This window comes from Penicillium cinerascens (assembly GCF_028974065.1).
Source record: "Penicillium cinerascens strain IBT 15544 chromosome Unknown scaffold_4_segment0_segment0, whole genome shotgun sequence".
Classification (NCBI taxonomy): domain Eukaryota; kingdom Fungi; phylum Ascomycota; class Eurotiomycetes; order Eurotiales; family Aspergillaceae; genus Penicillium; species Penicillium cinerascens.
The window spans coordinates 326,355-341,218 of record NW_026695297.1 but is presented as its reverse complement, the minus strand read 5'-3'; the positions used below and the strand labels follow the sequence as shown (position 1 = coordinate 341,218).

General features: G+C 51.8%; 6 protein-coding genes across 6 annotated transcripts; 3 read left to right on the top strand and 3 right to left on the bottom strand.

The window, feature by feature from the left end:
- Positions 1 to 985: 985 nt before the first annotated feature.
- On the top strand, positions 986 to 3,880 carry N7498_008072 (putative ubiquitin-protein ligase (Asi3); the record flags this gene model as incomplete). The annotated part of the gene is made up of 1 exon (XM_058455134.1): positions 986 to 3,880. The coding sequence occupies one exon, from the start codon at positions 986 to 988 to the stop codon at positions 3,878 to 3,880; it is 2,895 nt and encodes a 964-aa protein (XP_058305122.1).
- Positions 3,881 to 4,387: 507 nt separating this feature from the next.
- On the bottom strand, positions 4,388 to 6,512 carry N7498_008071 (NAD-dependent malic enzyme; the record flags this gene model as incomplete). The annotated part of the gene is made up of 8 exons (XM_058455133.1): positions 4,388 to 4,719; positions 4,774 to 5,141; positions 5,194 to 5,460; positions 5,511 to 5,644; positions 5,695 to 5,823; positions 5,873 to 6,076; positions 6,139 to 6,360; positions 6,420 to 6,512. 8 exons carry the CDS (start codon positions 6,510 to 6,512, stop codon positions 4,388 to 4,390), a joined length of 1,749 nt encoding a protein of 582 aa, XP_058305121.1.
- A 1,179-nt stretch (positions 6,513 to 7,691) lies between these two features.
- N7498_008070 (acyl carrier protein) lies at positions 7,692 to 8,249 on the top strand (the record flags this gene model as incomplete). The annotated part of the gene is made up of 1 exon (XM_058455132.1): positions 7,692 to 8,249. One exon carries the CDS (start codon positions 7,692 to 7,694, stop codon positions 8,247 to 8,249), a length of 558 nt encoding a protein of 185 aa, XP_058305120.1.
- Positions 8,250 to 9,061: 812 nt separating this feature from the next.
- On the top strand, positions 9,062 to 9,607 carry N7498_008069 (beta galactosidase jelly roll domain-containing protein; the record flags this gene model as incomplete). Its single annotated transcript, XM_058455131.1, has 2 exons — positions 9,062 to 9,458; positions 9,537 to 9,607. The coding sequence occupies 2 exons, from the start codon at positions 9,062 to 9,064 to the stop codon at positions 9,605 to 9,607; spliced, it is 468 nt and encodes a 155-aa protein (XP_058305119.1).
- Positions 9,608 to 10,208: 601 nt separating this feature from the next.
- Positions 10,209 to 10,961, bottom strand: N7498_008068 (CFEM domain-containing protein; the record flags this gene model as incomplete). Its single annotated transcript, XM_058455130.1, has 3 exons — positions 10,209 to 10,612; positions 10,691 to 10,829; positions 10,881 to 10,961. 3 exons carry the CDS (start codon positions 10,959 to 10,961, stop codon positions 10,209 to 10,211), a joined length of 624 nt encoding a protein of 207 aa, XP_058305118.1.
- A 3,184-nt stretch (positions 10,962 to 14,145) lies between these two features.
- On the bottom strand, positions 14,146 to 14,810 carry N7498_008067 (putative DNA polymerase delta subunit 4; the record flags this gene model as incomplete). The annotated part of the gene is made up of 3 exons (XM_058455129.1): positions 14,146 to 14,286; positions 14,338 to 14,405; positions 14,462 to 14,810. The coding sequence occupies 3 exons, from the start codon at positions 14,808 to 14,810 to the stop codon at positions 14,146 to 14,148; spliced, it is 558 nt and encodes a 185-aa protein (XP_058305117.1).
- Positions 14,811 to 14,864: the final 54 nt, after the last annotated feature.

Genomic DNA, 14,864 nt, shown 5'->3' with positions numbered 1-14,864 from the left:
ACCTGGACAAACGGACCGGGCCACAGCGTTTTTGCTGTGGGATGTACTATTGCCAAATAGAATACAGCATATTCAACAATTTACTCGCTCCCGAGCTGTGAGCAACGACCGGGCCAAGCCATCGAAGCATCATTCATTCGACCTGATAACACCGTGGGCGAATGGTCTAAACCAGATGGCAGATCAAACACAATCCAGATAGCCAAGCCTAGACTTATTTTCAAATGGGTCATGGCTTCGGCGTCCACCAAGGAAGACGTGCTTTTGCAGCATGAATGTAAGCTGCTGGGGATAGATCCCCAGCAACGCATGTTCTTCTCCACGATGGACGTGTTTAGGGATTACACAACCTAGATAAACAGCCCTGGAGATTCGGCTATAACCTCATCCGTCTATGTAGATACTTAGTATGTTATCAAGGTATTACGCCAGATTTATCTACTTCCTCTCTTCTTTTCTTCACATCTCTATACCCCTTCGATCCTCGGTCCTCGATTGGTTTTCGTCTATCCCCACCACCACGTTATTTAGTCCCTGTCACCATGCCACCACAGAATGAGATAAATTGTCCTTTTCTCCTCCCGAAGGCTTCGAATCTTGCTTTCGCTACAGACCAAGGTCTTATAACTAAAATTCGAGAAAGAGGTCTATTTATACCCTTATTTCCCGCGCTAGTTTCATTATACCGGATGTCGCTATAGAAGTGTCCATAGATGCTGGACCTCGGTCTGTGCTGACTCAGCTGGAGGGTCCGCCCGCTCGTCCTCGACGATCATCACCCTTCACTTTCCCTCTTTGACGGGATGGAAGTCCCAGGAGCTGTGGTCACTGTAACCTATTCAAATCTCAAGTACCTGACCCTTCGGACCAAATCGACCCTTTGCCTCGGTTTTGCCAATATCAAAAGTGGCGTGGGGGCGTCCCCATTTCACCTTCCCCGGGTCGTTGATAGTGGTTCCTGATAGAGGAAGTGTCGACGCCCAACATGTCCGGTGTCGTCGACCCGTCAATCATGCCGAGCACTTCCGCGTCGCTCGCCCAGAGTATCAATACGACCGTCTCTGCGACATCCGGAAAGTCGATTATCCCATCCTCGCCCCTCGAACTGCTTACTTTCCCCATTCGCGCCTTACACCGCGCCGAGACCTTCGCCTTCCGCACCGTTCCTCGACACATTGCAAGACTCGCCGGATTAGAAGACGTTACCGTGAACTTATGGGGTGGCCCTTCAACGACAGGTGATACAGGGCTCGCAGGCGAGGCTGTGGCAGCAACGGCCAACATGGCGCGTGAGGGCGTTGCTCACACGGTCGGACAAGGTAACAGCTGGTATGTGACCGAGTTTCTGCAGACGATGCGGAAAGTTGGGGGCTTCTTTGGTTATTTGACCAGCGTCTGGTCTTTCGCGTGTCTGATCGAGGCTCTCATCCTCAACCGCGTCACTATCTATGCATCCTCCCGAAGACATCTTAGATTAGGATGGGAGAGACGACTCGCTCTACGCATTATTCCAATACTCCTTTTTGTCTCACAAATACTGTCCCTACTGCGTGGTATCCGATGCCAGACGTCTCCGGATTACTCCTCCATGCGATATGGAAAGCCAGGGAAATCGTTGAGCTTCGACTATGCCAGTGGTGGGGGTGCTCTCCACTCGCTTGCATCCATTCTTTTACCATGGGAGACCGATGAAAAGGCCTGCAGTGCCGTGAAGATGGGAAGGGCAGCGAGCAGTCCCGATGTCCCGTTCGGCTCGTTTTCTCTCCTGTGGCCGGTTTTCCTACAGCTTTGTCTAAGCCATTTTGTTGAAACTCTTTCTTGCGCTCTACAGGGTCGGCCCGTCATGACGGAGACTGGAATGTCAATCTTTGAGCACTCCCTGGCCTTTGCCGAAGCCGAGTCTATGATCGGTAAATCGATTGGACTTGGGCTGTTCGGTCTCCCCAAGCAAAGCCCTCTCAACGATGGTGAATCCCGGGATAGTTCATCCCCTTTCCAACTTCTTACAAGGGCGCAAGTCCTCGATAGAATGAACGCCACCCCAGAGCTCCTGCTCATCGTTCTGATTTCGTGCTTAAACAGCCTCTCTTCACACATACTCGATGTCTTTGGAAAACAGAGTCGATTCCGCCTCTTCAACACTGCCCTTTGGGGGTTCTGCTTCATGGCAGCCATGTCATGGGGATTCGAAAGTGGCCCTCCAGTAAGCACCGAGACGGGTGTGCTTCGATTCCCCACAGTTTGCATCGTTGGCTTCATTCCTCATCTTCTGGTCCTCTTCGGCATTTTTACATGCTTCGTTATCTATGGACTAGCTTTGACTGTCACCGCATTTTCTTTGCCCTTTGAAGAAGGCCAGCCGGCATCTCTTCGGGAACGATTCGCGTTGGCTCACGAGAACATGCAAGGTTCCAACCAGATCCGGAGCATCCGCGTCAACAGACACGAAGATTTCTATACCACTTTACTTCGGATTGGATATGTCGCATTGACTGCCGCGAGTGAAGCGGTCTTCTTGAACGAAGGCAAAGCCGTCGTCGCAAGGCAGATGACCTGGCTCGAAAAAGACCGACTTGCTGAGATCGAAGCTTCTCGTCGGAGAAACTCAACCCACGGGAATTGGCCCAACCAGGCCGAGGGGACTCCTTTCGAACCCGTGGGCTTTGCCAGCTTTGAAATTCCAGACCGACCTGATGTATGGGAGAGCGGATACAAGCGGGAGAAGAAACTGGAAAAGCCCAAGAATGCATCCCGGCAGATGCGACCTCAAGGTGAGCTTGGAGGTGTCGGTGCTGTGCGGGCATCAGTCCGTTTATGGCTTGGTATCTCTTTCCTTCGTTCTATCTTCTGGCTTGTTGCCCGGTGGATCGCATACGGATTCAACCGCGCCCTTGATCGTTTAGGAGTCAGCTACCGGCCCCAGTGGCTGAAGCACTTGGTTGGAAAGAAGAAGGACAACGCTAGGCCTGGAAGAGGATCTCCGGGATCGTTGGACTTTTGGATTCTCACCGATGAAGGCGAACTTGAGCTTCCCGATAACCACGAGTTCGATGTTGAGCTGGAAATGCGGAAACGTGAACGTTCTAGTCAACAGGACTGGGAGGGCCCAGATGAACGCCGAATGGACGAGAAGCTATATGCGTGGTGGAAAGCGGGTGGCTCTTGGGGTAACCAGGACAACACGCCTGATTACAGCCCTCCTAGTGAAGACGATGATACGACGAGCGTTATTTCCATGTCCACCAATGCATCAGAATCGGAATGGGAGGACTATCCATCGGATGGTCGTCGCACTCCAACGCAGTCGGACCCATATCCTCAATTTTCTCGGGAGAGCACACCTCAGCAAGATGCTCTCATGGACCTGAGCACTTTCGCTCGTCTGCTCGACCCTCGCGATCGTGAAACCAGAGAAGAGGCACGAATTCTTGCGGCACATCTCAGTCCAGGCCAAGGGTCCGGTCGAATCATGACTCGCAGCCAGTACCAGCAGCAAGTAGAGCGGGAGAGATCTCGTGTCCTACTGTCTTCCCGTTTGCACCATCCAGCTGTCACACATGCCCACGCGGAACATCGAAGACCCTCTGCCGAAGAAGAGTCTGAGATGCTCGAACAGCTGATCCTTTCCCGCCGCGCTGACTTTGAGGAGAAGTCTTCCAGCTCTGATCCCAATACCTGGGAGTCTGGTGCCATGGGTCTAGGCGAGAATGGCCCACCATGCGTTGTCTGCCAGACGAGCCCACGGTCCATCATCACCTGGCCTTGTCGCTGCCTCTGCATCTGCGAGGACTGCCGGGTCAGTCTAGCCATGAATAACTTTGGCAGTTGTGTGACTTGTCGACAGGAAGTCGGTGGGTTCATGCGGCTATGGGTTCCATGAATGACATATCATGTTTAATTTTAGCGTCCGCTCGAGTTGAAGACCTTTATTCTCTATATCGGTCCCCTATATTCGTGTAACATAATGCATCTACATCTCTAACTTGGGAGTGTGGGGCAGGTTTATGGATGGTGGATTGGGCGGTCCCCGCAGATACACGTCTTTCTTTCTTGTACAGATGTTATTTTGCCATATTTAGTACTTTGCATAATCAAGTCTGCCTGTTACAACTCTTCGCTTCGTTTCCCCTACACTTGTTCTAGTGAACTTGATTGAACTTGAACCTGAAAGTAATTACATTGAACATTTCTTTTCCGGTGTGACGATTTGTGTCTCAACTACCTATCTTCGCCGTCGATAGGCTGGCATAGGAAGAGGGAATCCCTTCTGACGGCAACATGACGGATTGCGGAACTAGAGGATAAAGATATGTCACAAGTAGCGAAGTCACGAACCCCCAGGTAAATGTTGCCCTAGATCATCCAATCACCGCGAAAGCGATTCGGCCTAATCTGCCCTTTCCAAGGGGTAATACACAGCTTCCCACATCTGCGCCTGAATCCATTCCCTTAATTCGGCATCGTCTGAAGGAATTCCCTCTTCCTGCGCCAGTCCTTCCTCGACAGAACATTTAATCACCCCGGCAGCGATATCCACACTGATTTCCCGTACATCCTCAACATCGGGTAGAAGGGGTGCGTTGGGGTCTTCAAGAGCAGGTGACCGTGCCTTCAGCGCTTCAACGGCTGCTACAAGCATCTTCTTTGAGAGAAGGCGGCTTCGCGATAGAACTGCTCCGAGACCGATTCCGGGGAAACAAGTCGAGTTGTTGCACTCCGCTGTTGTATACATTAGCTCGATGTCACGGTGTTGACGATCTGATTGACTCTTACCAATCTCGTATTTGGCACCTCCATATTCCACAGGGGGGAATGGGCTACCTGTAGCAACGAGGGCTCGCCCGTCTGTCCATTTGTAGAGATCGTTTGGTTGAGCCTCGTGAAGGCGTGTTGGGTTGCTCAGAGGGAACACGATGGGGCGTTCCACATGCTTGGCCATCTCCCGAATAATCTCCTCCGTGAATGCCTTGGGCTTTGTAGATGTTCCAATAAGGACATGGGGTTTGACGTGTTGCACTACCGAGAGTAGATCACGCTGTTTCCCCTCTGGCAATTCGTCGTCTTCCCTTGCGAAGGGAACTTGACCTGGAGTCAAGCTGTCTCCGAGCGATTTGACGAGAAGACCTGGTTTGTCGATACACCTTGAACAGAGATGTTAGTCCATAGCATGCCAGGGAAATTGTTAGGACATACCATATTTGCTTCGATGCTTCGGTCTTTGATTTGTGTGTCTCCGTCGCGATAGTATCCGCAATCTGGTCTGCAATGCCAGTGCCAGCTGTTCCCGAACCAAATATCACAACGCGGACCTCGTCCAGCTTGATATTGCTGACATGCAAGGCTGCCGTCATTGCTGCCAGTGTGACACAACCCGTGCCTTGGATATCATCATTGAAGCAGGAAATTTGAGATTGATACTTGTCCAGGATTTTTCTTGCATTTCGGAGACCAAAGTCCTCGCTGTATATGTTAGATTCAAGACCCTTCAAAATGAATGAAAAGCAACTTACAAGTGGATGTAAGCCTTTGGGAAACGCTTCCGCGCAGCCTTGACAAAGTTGTCCACAAACTCATCATATTCCTCCCCTCTTGCACGGGGCTGTCGCAGGCCCAAATAAAGGTCATCATTGAGAAGCTCTTGGTTCTGCGCAATCGTAATTAGCGATGTTTCATCATGGTACCAGGGAAATGTACGTTTGTTCCACAATCAAGCACCACCGGTAACTGGCGCGATGGATGAATACCGGCACATAGGGTGGTGATGACCAACTTGGCAACTGAGATGAGGATGGCGCCAACGCCTTGATCCCCGATACCCAGAATCTGACGTCATGTGAGCCTTTGTTATTTCGGCACCGGTGGACTGTCTCACCTCTTCTCCATCGCTCACAACGATATAATCAACTTCATCCGCACCTCCGAAGTTAGAAAGAGACTCATCAATGGAATCCTGATCCCTGATGTTCAAGAAACACCCCTCGGGCTTTCGGAACAACCGGGAGTAGTTCTGGATAGCATCGCCTTCGGTGGGAGTGTAGATGATCGGAAACATCTCTTTGAGGTGATTTTGTAACAGCTATTTGCATATGTTACTCCTATTTCTCGATAAGTACACCCGTTCAGGAAGGAGCTACATACCTTGTAGTACAGTACTTCATTCTGCGCCTTCATGCTTGCCATGAAGGTATTTTTGGCCAAGTCACTGTCCCTGCTGCTGTACTGCTGGTAAGCCCGCACCACCTGTTCATCCAGGGTCTGGACATTAGGCGGGAGCAGTCCATGGAGCTTGAAAGCGGCTCGCTCATCATCCGGAAAGGCAGAGCCTTTGCTGAAGCGCGACGAGTGGAGAAGAGCTGGGCCCTGGGTCTCCATTTAGCTTCTTATTCTCCTGCGAAAGATCGCATAGCACTGAAACTCACTTCCAACGGGCATTTCAGCGGTCCAGACATCGCTCGCGGTAAGCGGCTGAACTTGGAGTTCTTGATGGCGGACATGATGGCGGTGGACCGCATGAGATAAGATAGGATGCGGGGGGAGGGGGCAGGGGGCAGGTTCACCAACAGCGTGGATAGGGGGGAGGGTTTCTATGGAGGATAGTGTCGCGCAATATTTTCAGTTGAAGTGTCTGTTCCATGAGATAGATCCTGGAATGTTGTTGAACCTTGTTGGGTGATGTCATTCCCGTTTCTGCGGTGGGTCAACTCGTCCACGTCCTTCAGGTTGGCCACAAAGGATGGGACACACTAAGCCGACATCCGTGGCTATACCGGCGATATTGAGCAAGGCGGTAGTCTCGGCTAATCTATTGACTACGCTAAGGACCTCACTAGCGACGGAAATAAGGAGTAGAATTGCGGTCACAAAACCAATTATAATTTCTTGGCTTTAGCTTCTTCTCTTCCGCGCTAATCCCTATCGCAATACTTTCCACCTTATCTATTTCCTCGACTGCCGAGACAATCAACAGAATCAGCAACGAGAATACGTTAATATTTTTCGTGCTATCACCGACGAAGGTATCGGTGGACATATCGAATAAGGCAGTCTCAGTTTCATCTAGCAAGGTACTAGATCTGAATAGACCCCTTTTAGGTACTAGTACCCTTAAGGTTGGCTACGTCGTTATCATAGCTCTTGACTGGCTAAGGGGAGTTAAAGTCGTAGCCTTATAGCTAGCACGTATTATCAGAATTTGTATCGCCCTCCCAATCTCCACCGTAACCCTCGGTACGATCGTAGGTACTAAAAGTGATATAGGTTTTACTCAAACTAGTCGTCGTGTAAGACTTGGCCTAAAATAAGGTTACATACCTTGTGCTGGACATTCCTATACAGTACTGTATTGTAATTTATACGCAAATAACCCGCAAACTCAGTTCACATCTTTTTTCCCTTCGAGCAATACTCGAGTGCCAATCAGCGAGTCAAATCAACTCCGTGGCTCCGTTCTCCACCACGGCTGAACCTGCCTAGGTGGCAGTGGACAACGAAGATTTTTATATACAGTAGTTATACTAGTTCCCGAGTAGCTCTTGTCCGGACTTCTCGGTCAGCCAGGCCAAGCCAACTATGCCGCTGCCAACACTTTCCTGGATGCCTTTGTGCACTACCGGCGATCAATTGGCCTCCCGGCATCCGTCATCGACCTAGGGATCGTCAATGACATCGGCTACGTCTCTGAGAGCGGCCGAATGACAGAGCGTGGGCTCGCTGTTTGGAGTGGCCAAGCCATCCAAGAAAACGACGTGATAGAATCCGTCAAGTTGGCATGCAGTGGACGTGATGTGATAGTCGGCCTAGCGCCCAACCCTGGGACCCCACTAGCTCGTCTACCGGGTTTCTTCCAGCGCGACCTACGCATGAGGCTCTTCCACAATGCGCAAGAGGCCCCGCAAGCGCGAGGAAATGTTGACAACGGACTCCAGACGTTCTTGGCGGATGTATCTCGTGATCCGATGATCCTGGACCAATCGGAGAGTTACGCCCTATTAAGAGACGAGCTGGGTCGCAAGATTGTTTCATTTCTCTTCAAGCCGGACGAAGAAATAGATACAGCCAAGTCAGTGGCAGCTATGGGAATTGACTCACTTGTGGTAATTGAGATTCGCAACTGGTGGACTCAGGCCTTGGGACTGGAGATAAGCGTGATGGAGTTTATGAATGCAGGGAACATCGAGGGGTTGGCGCATGTCGCGTTGAAAGACTTGAAAGCCAAGTTCCAACCAAACCAGACACAGACAATACCTTGAAATGTTTATCTACGGAGCTAGGGATTTCTGCGCTCATTCAGGAACTAAATATGGGCAATTGTTGGAACAAGCGGGGCTTCGAGCGCCATCGCTACTTGGCCGGGTTCAAACCGGAGGAGCGGTGTGAATGATGAGAGGGTTTACATGACCGGCTATTTAAAATTCCTAAAGGATATTGAAGTGAAATTCCATCTCGAGCGGTGCTGCAAGGCATGACAACGTGAGATGAGCTAGCCACGATGTAATTCAGCAAAAGGTGGGGTAACCCGTCGAGCTTATTTGGCTCCAGGAAAATACGAATAAGGTTGTAAAGTCTCCAAGGTGATGCTTATTGTTGCCTAAAGTTTTAGAAAACTTCAGGTTTCCCGGCGCCCCGGCGAACAAACGAGATATTCCTTGAATGAGATCAAAGCCCGCCCCGGCTCTACACATCAGGCTAGAATCGCGAATGCGGGGATGAGCATTCCGGTAACCTTTTCTACCGACAAAACGCAGTACCGTCTGAAGCTCGCGGCGAGTACCGGAAGAGTCACTGTTCCTCAGCTGGGAGGCTACCTGGCACTCAACGGTCGCGATTCTCTACCTTGGATCCAGCCTTTACAGGACGACTCGCGTTGGGTGCCTTGCACGATGAGGTCGACGCACAATCCACGCCAATTGAATACCCCTTCTAGTCTGTATTCAATGGATTACGGATATCATACAGGATCCCTGCTTTATCGCGGCCATTCCACTGCCAATGCCCAAGAGTCTAATGTTTGGTTGAACATATCTGGCGGCACAGGGTTTGGGCATTCCGTTTGATTGATCACATGGGCCAAGCCGAGGAAGCCCTCGGTACAGATGTGATCAAATTCCCCAGAGGCTTTCTGAACCACGGTATCTCCGGGCACGACCAATCTGACATTTTATGGAAGTTGACAGGTAATCTTGGTGGAGAGCAGTATCGGGATCTAGTTCGTGGCCCTTTGAATGAAGCTTGCATGTGTGCCGAGAGACAAGGATACCACTACCCCAGCCCTCCAACATCGGAATGGACCAGATCGAACCCTGTGGAGAATAGCTTGCCACAGGCAGGTGTCGAGCTCAATACCGCCTCCTTCCGCCTGGACGTTCCAGATGGTTGGGATGTTCCGATGAGCGGAATCGTCGGCAATTTTACCAAAAGCACCCCAGGCGAAAACTACCGGCGCCAGCTGTCCGTCAACGGTTATCAGTTTGGGAACCTAGAAACGGATCCATGGTCGTAACCCATCCGACCCACTAACTCTAACTCTTACCTTACAGTTAACAACCTCGGCCCCCAAACGGTCTTCCCTGTCTCCAATGGTATTCTTAATCACGACGGAACTACGTAGCCGTGACCATGTAGACTCAGGATAAGCAAGGCGCGAAACTTGGAGGTTTAGAACTAGTTCCTACGTCCGTCGTCCGCTCCGGTTACAGCAGGCCACATGCGGCCCCAGCCTTCTTGGACGCCCACGCTCCGAAGCCTGCTGGAAGGGAACAGAGAAGAAGCCGTGGGGCAATCATAAATAGCCAACCCATCGATGGCACATATGCAGACAGAAGGCCGATAAATCTTTCAAGGCAACTGCTAGCAACTGTCAACAGGCCTAAGGGCTGTTGAGTTCGGTCAGCTGGCTACAATTTCTTATAGATATAGGTAGATAATTCAGTAGTAGTCCTCGCCAGGGTTGTACTAAGAATTGACTACGGTTTCTCAAGGATCACTCCACATCAACCAATATTCATATTAAGCATCTCAACTATACACAATTGCACTATATAACAGCCCTCCACCGTAAGTGAACACTGTACCATTGTTACATCAAAGAAAGGCAACAAACCCCCACCGACTGCTGGCTGCTCGCTGGGTGACCCAAGCTCAATAGAGCCCGAGTCAACGCCAACGCCAACATCGAGGCGACTCACGGTGCCACATTAGATTAACTATATTTACAGAACATAGGCAGCGGCAGCGGCAATAGCGGCAACACCGGCCATGTTACCCTTGATGCCGACAGCGGCGTTGAAGGCAGGCGAGCTGGTGGAACCGGGGCTGGAGCCGGTCTTGCTGCCCAGAGGGGTCGAGGTGCCAGCGGGGGTGGAGCCGGAGGCAGGGGTGGAAGCGCCAGCGGGCGAAGAGCTAGTCATCGAGGTGCAAGGAGCGGAGGAGGACTCGCTGCTGCCGCTGCTGGCGCTGCTGCTGCTGCTGCTGCTGCTGCTGCTGCTGCCGGTGCCGGTGCCGGTGGCGGTAGCGCTGGTCTCGGAGGGGCGCTGCTGCTCTTGGAAGAGGTGGGGGCAGAAGAGGTGGTGGTCACAACCGGGGGAACCGAGATGGGGTGGCCGGCAGAGGAGCACTGGGCGACAACGGCGTTGGAAACGGCTGCAGCGGTGATTAGTGAGAGTCGTGACGGGTGGGTATTGATGGAACATACAGATCTGGTCCGCGACGTCGCAAGCCTTCTTGACGCAGGGAGTAATGTCGCTGACAAGAGCGGGCTTCTGGCAGTGGCAGGCGAAGTCGGTCAGGCCCGAGCAGCCATCAGAGGTCAGAGCATTGACGAAGCAGTCGAGCTAGAGGCTATGTCAGAGACGAATACGACGGGTGACAGGCAGGATACCCACCGAGCATTTGGGGACGTTGGGAAGCTGGGCGTTGGCCAGGCCGGCAGCAACGAGAGCAACGACAGCGGTGGAGAACTTCATTTTGATGATTGAGTAATGATAAAATATGAGCGTGCAGGAAACGACAGTCAAGGCTAGAACGAGCGAGGCGTGTGTGGTGGAAGAGAGAAAGATTGGGGTTGGACAGGACATAGAGGAGGCTTTATAAGATTCGCTCTCCTGTCTAGCACTCCACCTTGGTGGAACCCTGTCAGAGTCAAACTAATTATTGCCCCCATCACATGTGTCTTCTAGCCCACGGCTCGCGTCGAGACTCGCCCATGGCCGCGGTTGACTCAGATCTTTCATTAGCAGACTGGGGTCCCCGGACGCTCATTACAGAGCTAAGGCCGGATGGCTGACGGCGGATCCTGAGCACCTGCAGCCAATTGACCAGAGCGACAAATGAAATTTCGTCCCTTTTTGGTAGTTCCGCATGAAGTGCGTTATGTTCGCCGTGCCAAGTCGGGGCTAGGCGAGACCAGAGAGGCGAAGCGGATGTCACCGATCAAGAAATGGCGCGGTTTCTATTTCCAGCTAGTCGCACGGCATGTAGCTGCGCTTTCATTTCCACCGTGTCAAGCCCGCGAACCAGACCCCGTGGAGGAGTTCTCGGCGGTCGAGATGCACTCGACACGATGTGGAGTCGCACATGTACAGTAACATGTAGACACCAACGGTGCAGATCCCCACCCTATACAGTAGAGCGCTCTGTACGTAATGAGATCGGACGCGCCACGGGGTAACTGCGTCGGCGTACGGCACCCAGGTGTGGCATACACCATAACGAGGCAACAGGATTGCTCTGTCACAAAGAGCGCGGAGACCAGCCATGGAAGTGGTCTTCGAGAACCTTTCAGGGTGTGGGCCGCGCGGATATGGAGTCCATGTTTTGCGCCCAGGCCGAAAGCAGATCCGGGGAAGCGAGTGGACCCTGACCCTGCGACGGGGCTTGGTCAGGGTTTGACGTAGCGTAGCATCGACTATCCCCAAAGAAGAACTTGATCCGACGCCCGCTCAAGCCCATCAGCGCCATCAGTCTTTTGATCGTCAAGACGTGCAGGGACCGTGGTGATGATTTACACTCGTGCACGGTCTGAGGGATAATCGAATTAAGCGGTCCAAGCCCTGGCCGTTTGGCGGATGCACCAATTGCCAATTTTGAGGATTTGATAAAATCTCTTCAGGGACTTAGGGTTTCCGCTCTTGTCTGTCACTGACTAGTCGGGGTGGGAACGCGGGATTAAATTCGTAGGCCCATTGACTCGCGATCTTCCACGGTTCCCCGGAATGCGGTTAGATTCACCCATCAACCACGGAACCGGCGTTGTTCGGTTATCGTTCGATCTACGGAAGGGTGTACCTGCATGGTTGCCACGATCATCGCGGGCTGAACTATGACTCCTGAGTTTGGACCATGCAATCTTGTTGGACGGTGGACTATGCCAGTAGGAGTCACCCGGGGGATAAGGTGCCAAGGCTCGTGCCAGGGCTGGGCAGCCATTGGATCCGACCAAGTGAGACACGGTGGCGTACCCAACGACAGTATGTAATCAGGGGTTGGATAGATGGGCACGGCCATGTCAGAAACCTGCCGGCCGGAAAGGCCGGGGGCAGCAAACTTGGAAGCGAGCTGGCATGGGGAGCGAGTCAGGGACGAAAAGCAGCCCTAGGGCGATCACATGGCATGATTCTGCGAGGTTACACACTAAAGACCGCCACTGGATCCGCCGGCTGTAGTTACGGAGGCATGTCAGCAAGAACTGCATTGGGCTTAGATCTTAGGCGGGTTAATATATTTCGAAATGGGGCCGGGCGTCGGTAATGACAAGTGGGGATCAAGGCAAAAGGCAGAGCCAGCCGTTGGAGACCATTGGTCGAGACTTCACCTGAGGGAAATCAAGGCCTGCTCTGTTCCTTTGCCTCCTTTTGCCTCCCGGGCTCGGGAGGCTGGGACGTATCAAATGTCTCGTAGTGGAAATGATTGGATGGTCGCTCATCTCGGGGTTGTGGAACCTGGGGACGATGAACCAACGGTTCCCACTTTACTGTGGGGGCCGAAGACATCTGACTTTCGTCGCAATTTTAAGCGTTCCCTGCACAAAAATGGTCTTGACCAAATAGGCACTGGGTTCGATCGAGTACACTTATACTATGCGCCCACCGAGCACTCACTACTCCGTAGTCTGTTCAAGACACGTTCGTAGTCGGTGGGTCAGTCTCTCGCGGCGCAAAGATATGAGACAACGACATTATTTATCTTTGTGCAGGAAACCCCACGAATTCTGGCCTTTTTCGTTGCCAGTGTCAGATATTGTGTAGGAAGCTTGTTTGTGCTTCGCCATGGGAGTTTTTGTTGCTCAACTCGGTGATCATATAGATCTCACTTGGACGGAGATTGGGTTGACCACCCCCATCGGGAGACATTACTGCACAGTCTTCCTGCTAGTTGCACACTGTAGTTTTAAAAGTAAATTTGTCGAGATATGCGTCGGAAGGGAATTCGGTTTTAACGAGGGGGCTGTTTGGAACCTGCTGTCCTGCGGGACTCTGGATTATCCCTATTCTTCACGCGACCACCTCCTATCCTTTCCTATGTTGATTCTCTGTATTTCTCGCGTTCTCCAGAAGTGTAAAGCTCTTAGCAGACTGATAAACTGAAGCAAATTAGAAAGCTAGCCTTGGAAAGTCTTTTTTCTTGAAACCGACGGCGGATATATATCCATCACAAACGTGTTTTAAGTCTCCGACTGAATCCTACTTAGAAATGGTTCAGATAAACAATAGTTTCTAACACCCCATGCAAGGCATAGCCAGTACCATTAAGCTGTTCACCATCCAGATACATATAGACAGTAGCTGGATGGCGGTGGAAGAAGAGCTATGTCGGTACATAGCAGCCTGTCCAGGACTGGAACTTGGGTCCACTAGTATAATTCAATTGTTATTGATTCCAAACTGCGTGGGCCGTACGATTCAAGATGATAACGCGCCGAATGTCTTTCCTGAACCTATAGATGGCCTGAAATGCCTGATACAAGCAATCCGAGTGTCGTTCAGGGATCTTAAAGCCGTGGGCCAATATAACGGGGTTCCCGTAAAAATGACGTAGTGACGATTGGATATATGCAGAAAACAGTTGGAATCAAATGATATACTCGTTTCTCATGGCTAAAAATACAAATTCCAACGCCATACATGCAAATATTTCGGCCCTCCGGAGTTATTACGAGAGCAATTCATCCATACGGGCCCGCTCATTCACATTCTGCTCTTTGAGGAGAACGGCGAGAACCTCGATGGGTGGATTGAGCTTCAGCATGTTGGCACGGCGCCAGCGCTTGAGTCGGGCGATGCCGATACACGGCTGAAGAGTCATTAGCATGTGTAGAGCAAGTGAAAAAGATCTGGAACATACCCCATATTGGCTGGAAAGATCAAAGTGACGCAGGATCTTTTCTTCCAAGGAAAGGTCCGTCTGGTGGACTGTAGGAAGAAGTCAGTCGGTGTCTTGTCACACGTAGTCTACATTCTGTATTCACCTCGAGGCGCCTTGCGACTTCGCTCCTCCTTGTTCCAGTATTTCTGTAGATCCTGCCTGCTGACTTTCAGGGCCCGCTTATCTTCCGCCGATCGTGGTTCTTCGAGTTCCTTGGCGGCCTGCTGCTGCACTACCAGCTCGGCGACATGCGGTTTTGTCGGCTCGGAGGCAAGTACCTGCTGGGGCTCCGGAGTGCCCGATGCAGACTTGTCGGTGGGTAGCGGAGAATCGAGGTTCTTGGTCTTGTGGAGAGTTGCGGGAGTGGTCGAGGGCTTGGTCACTCGGGACTGGTTGCCGAACGAGAGAGTCGACTGTGCGCCAGCGCCAGCGGCACGGCGACGAGGAGGCATGGCGATAGTGAGCAGTGCGATGGCTGTCGAGATCGAAGTGGTGTCGATGGCGGA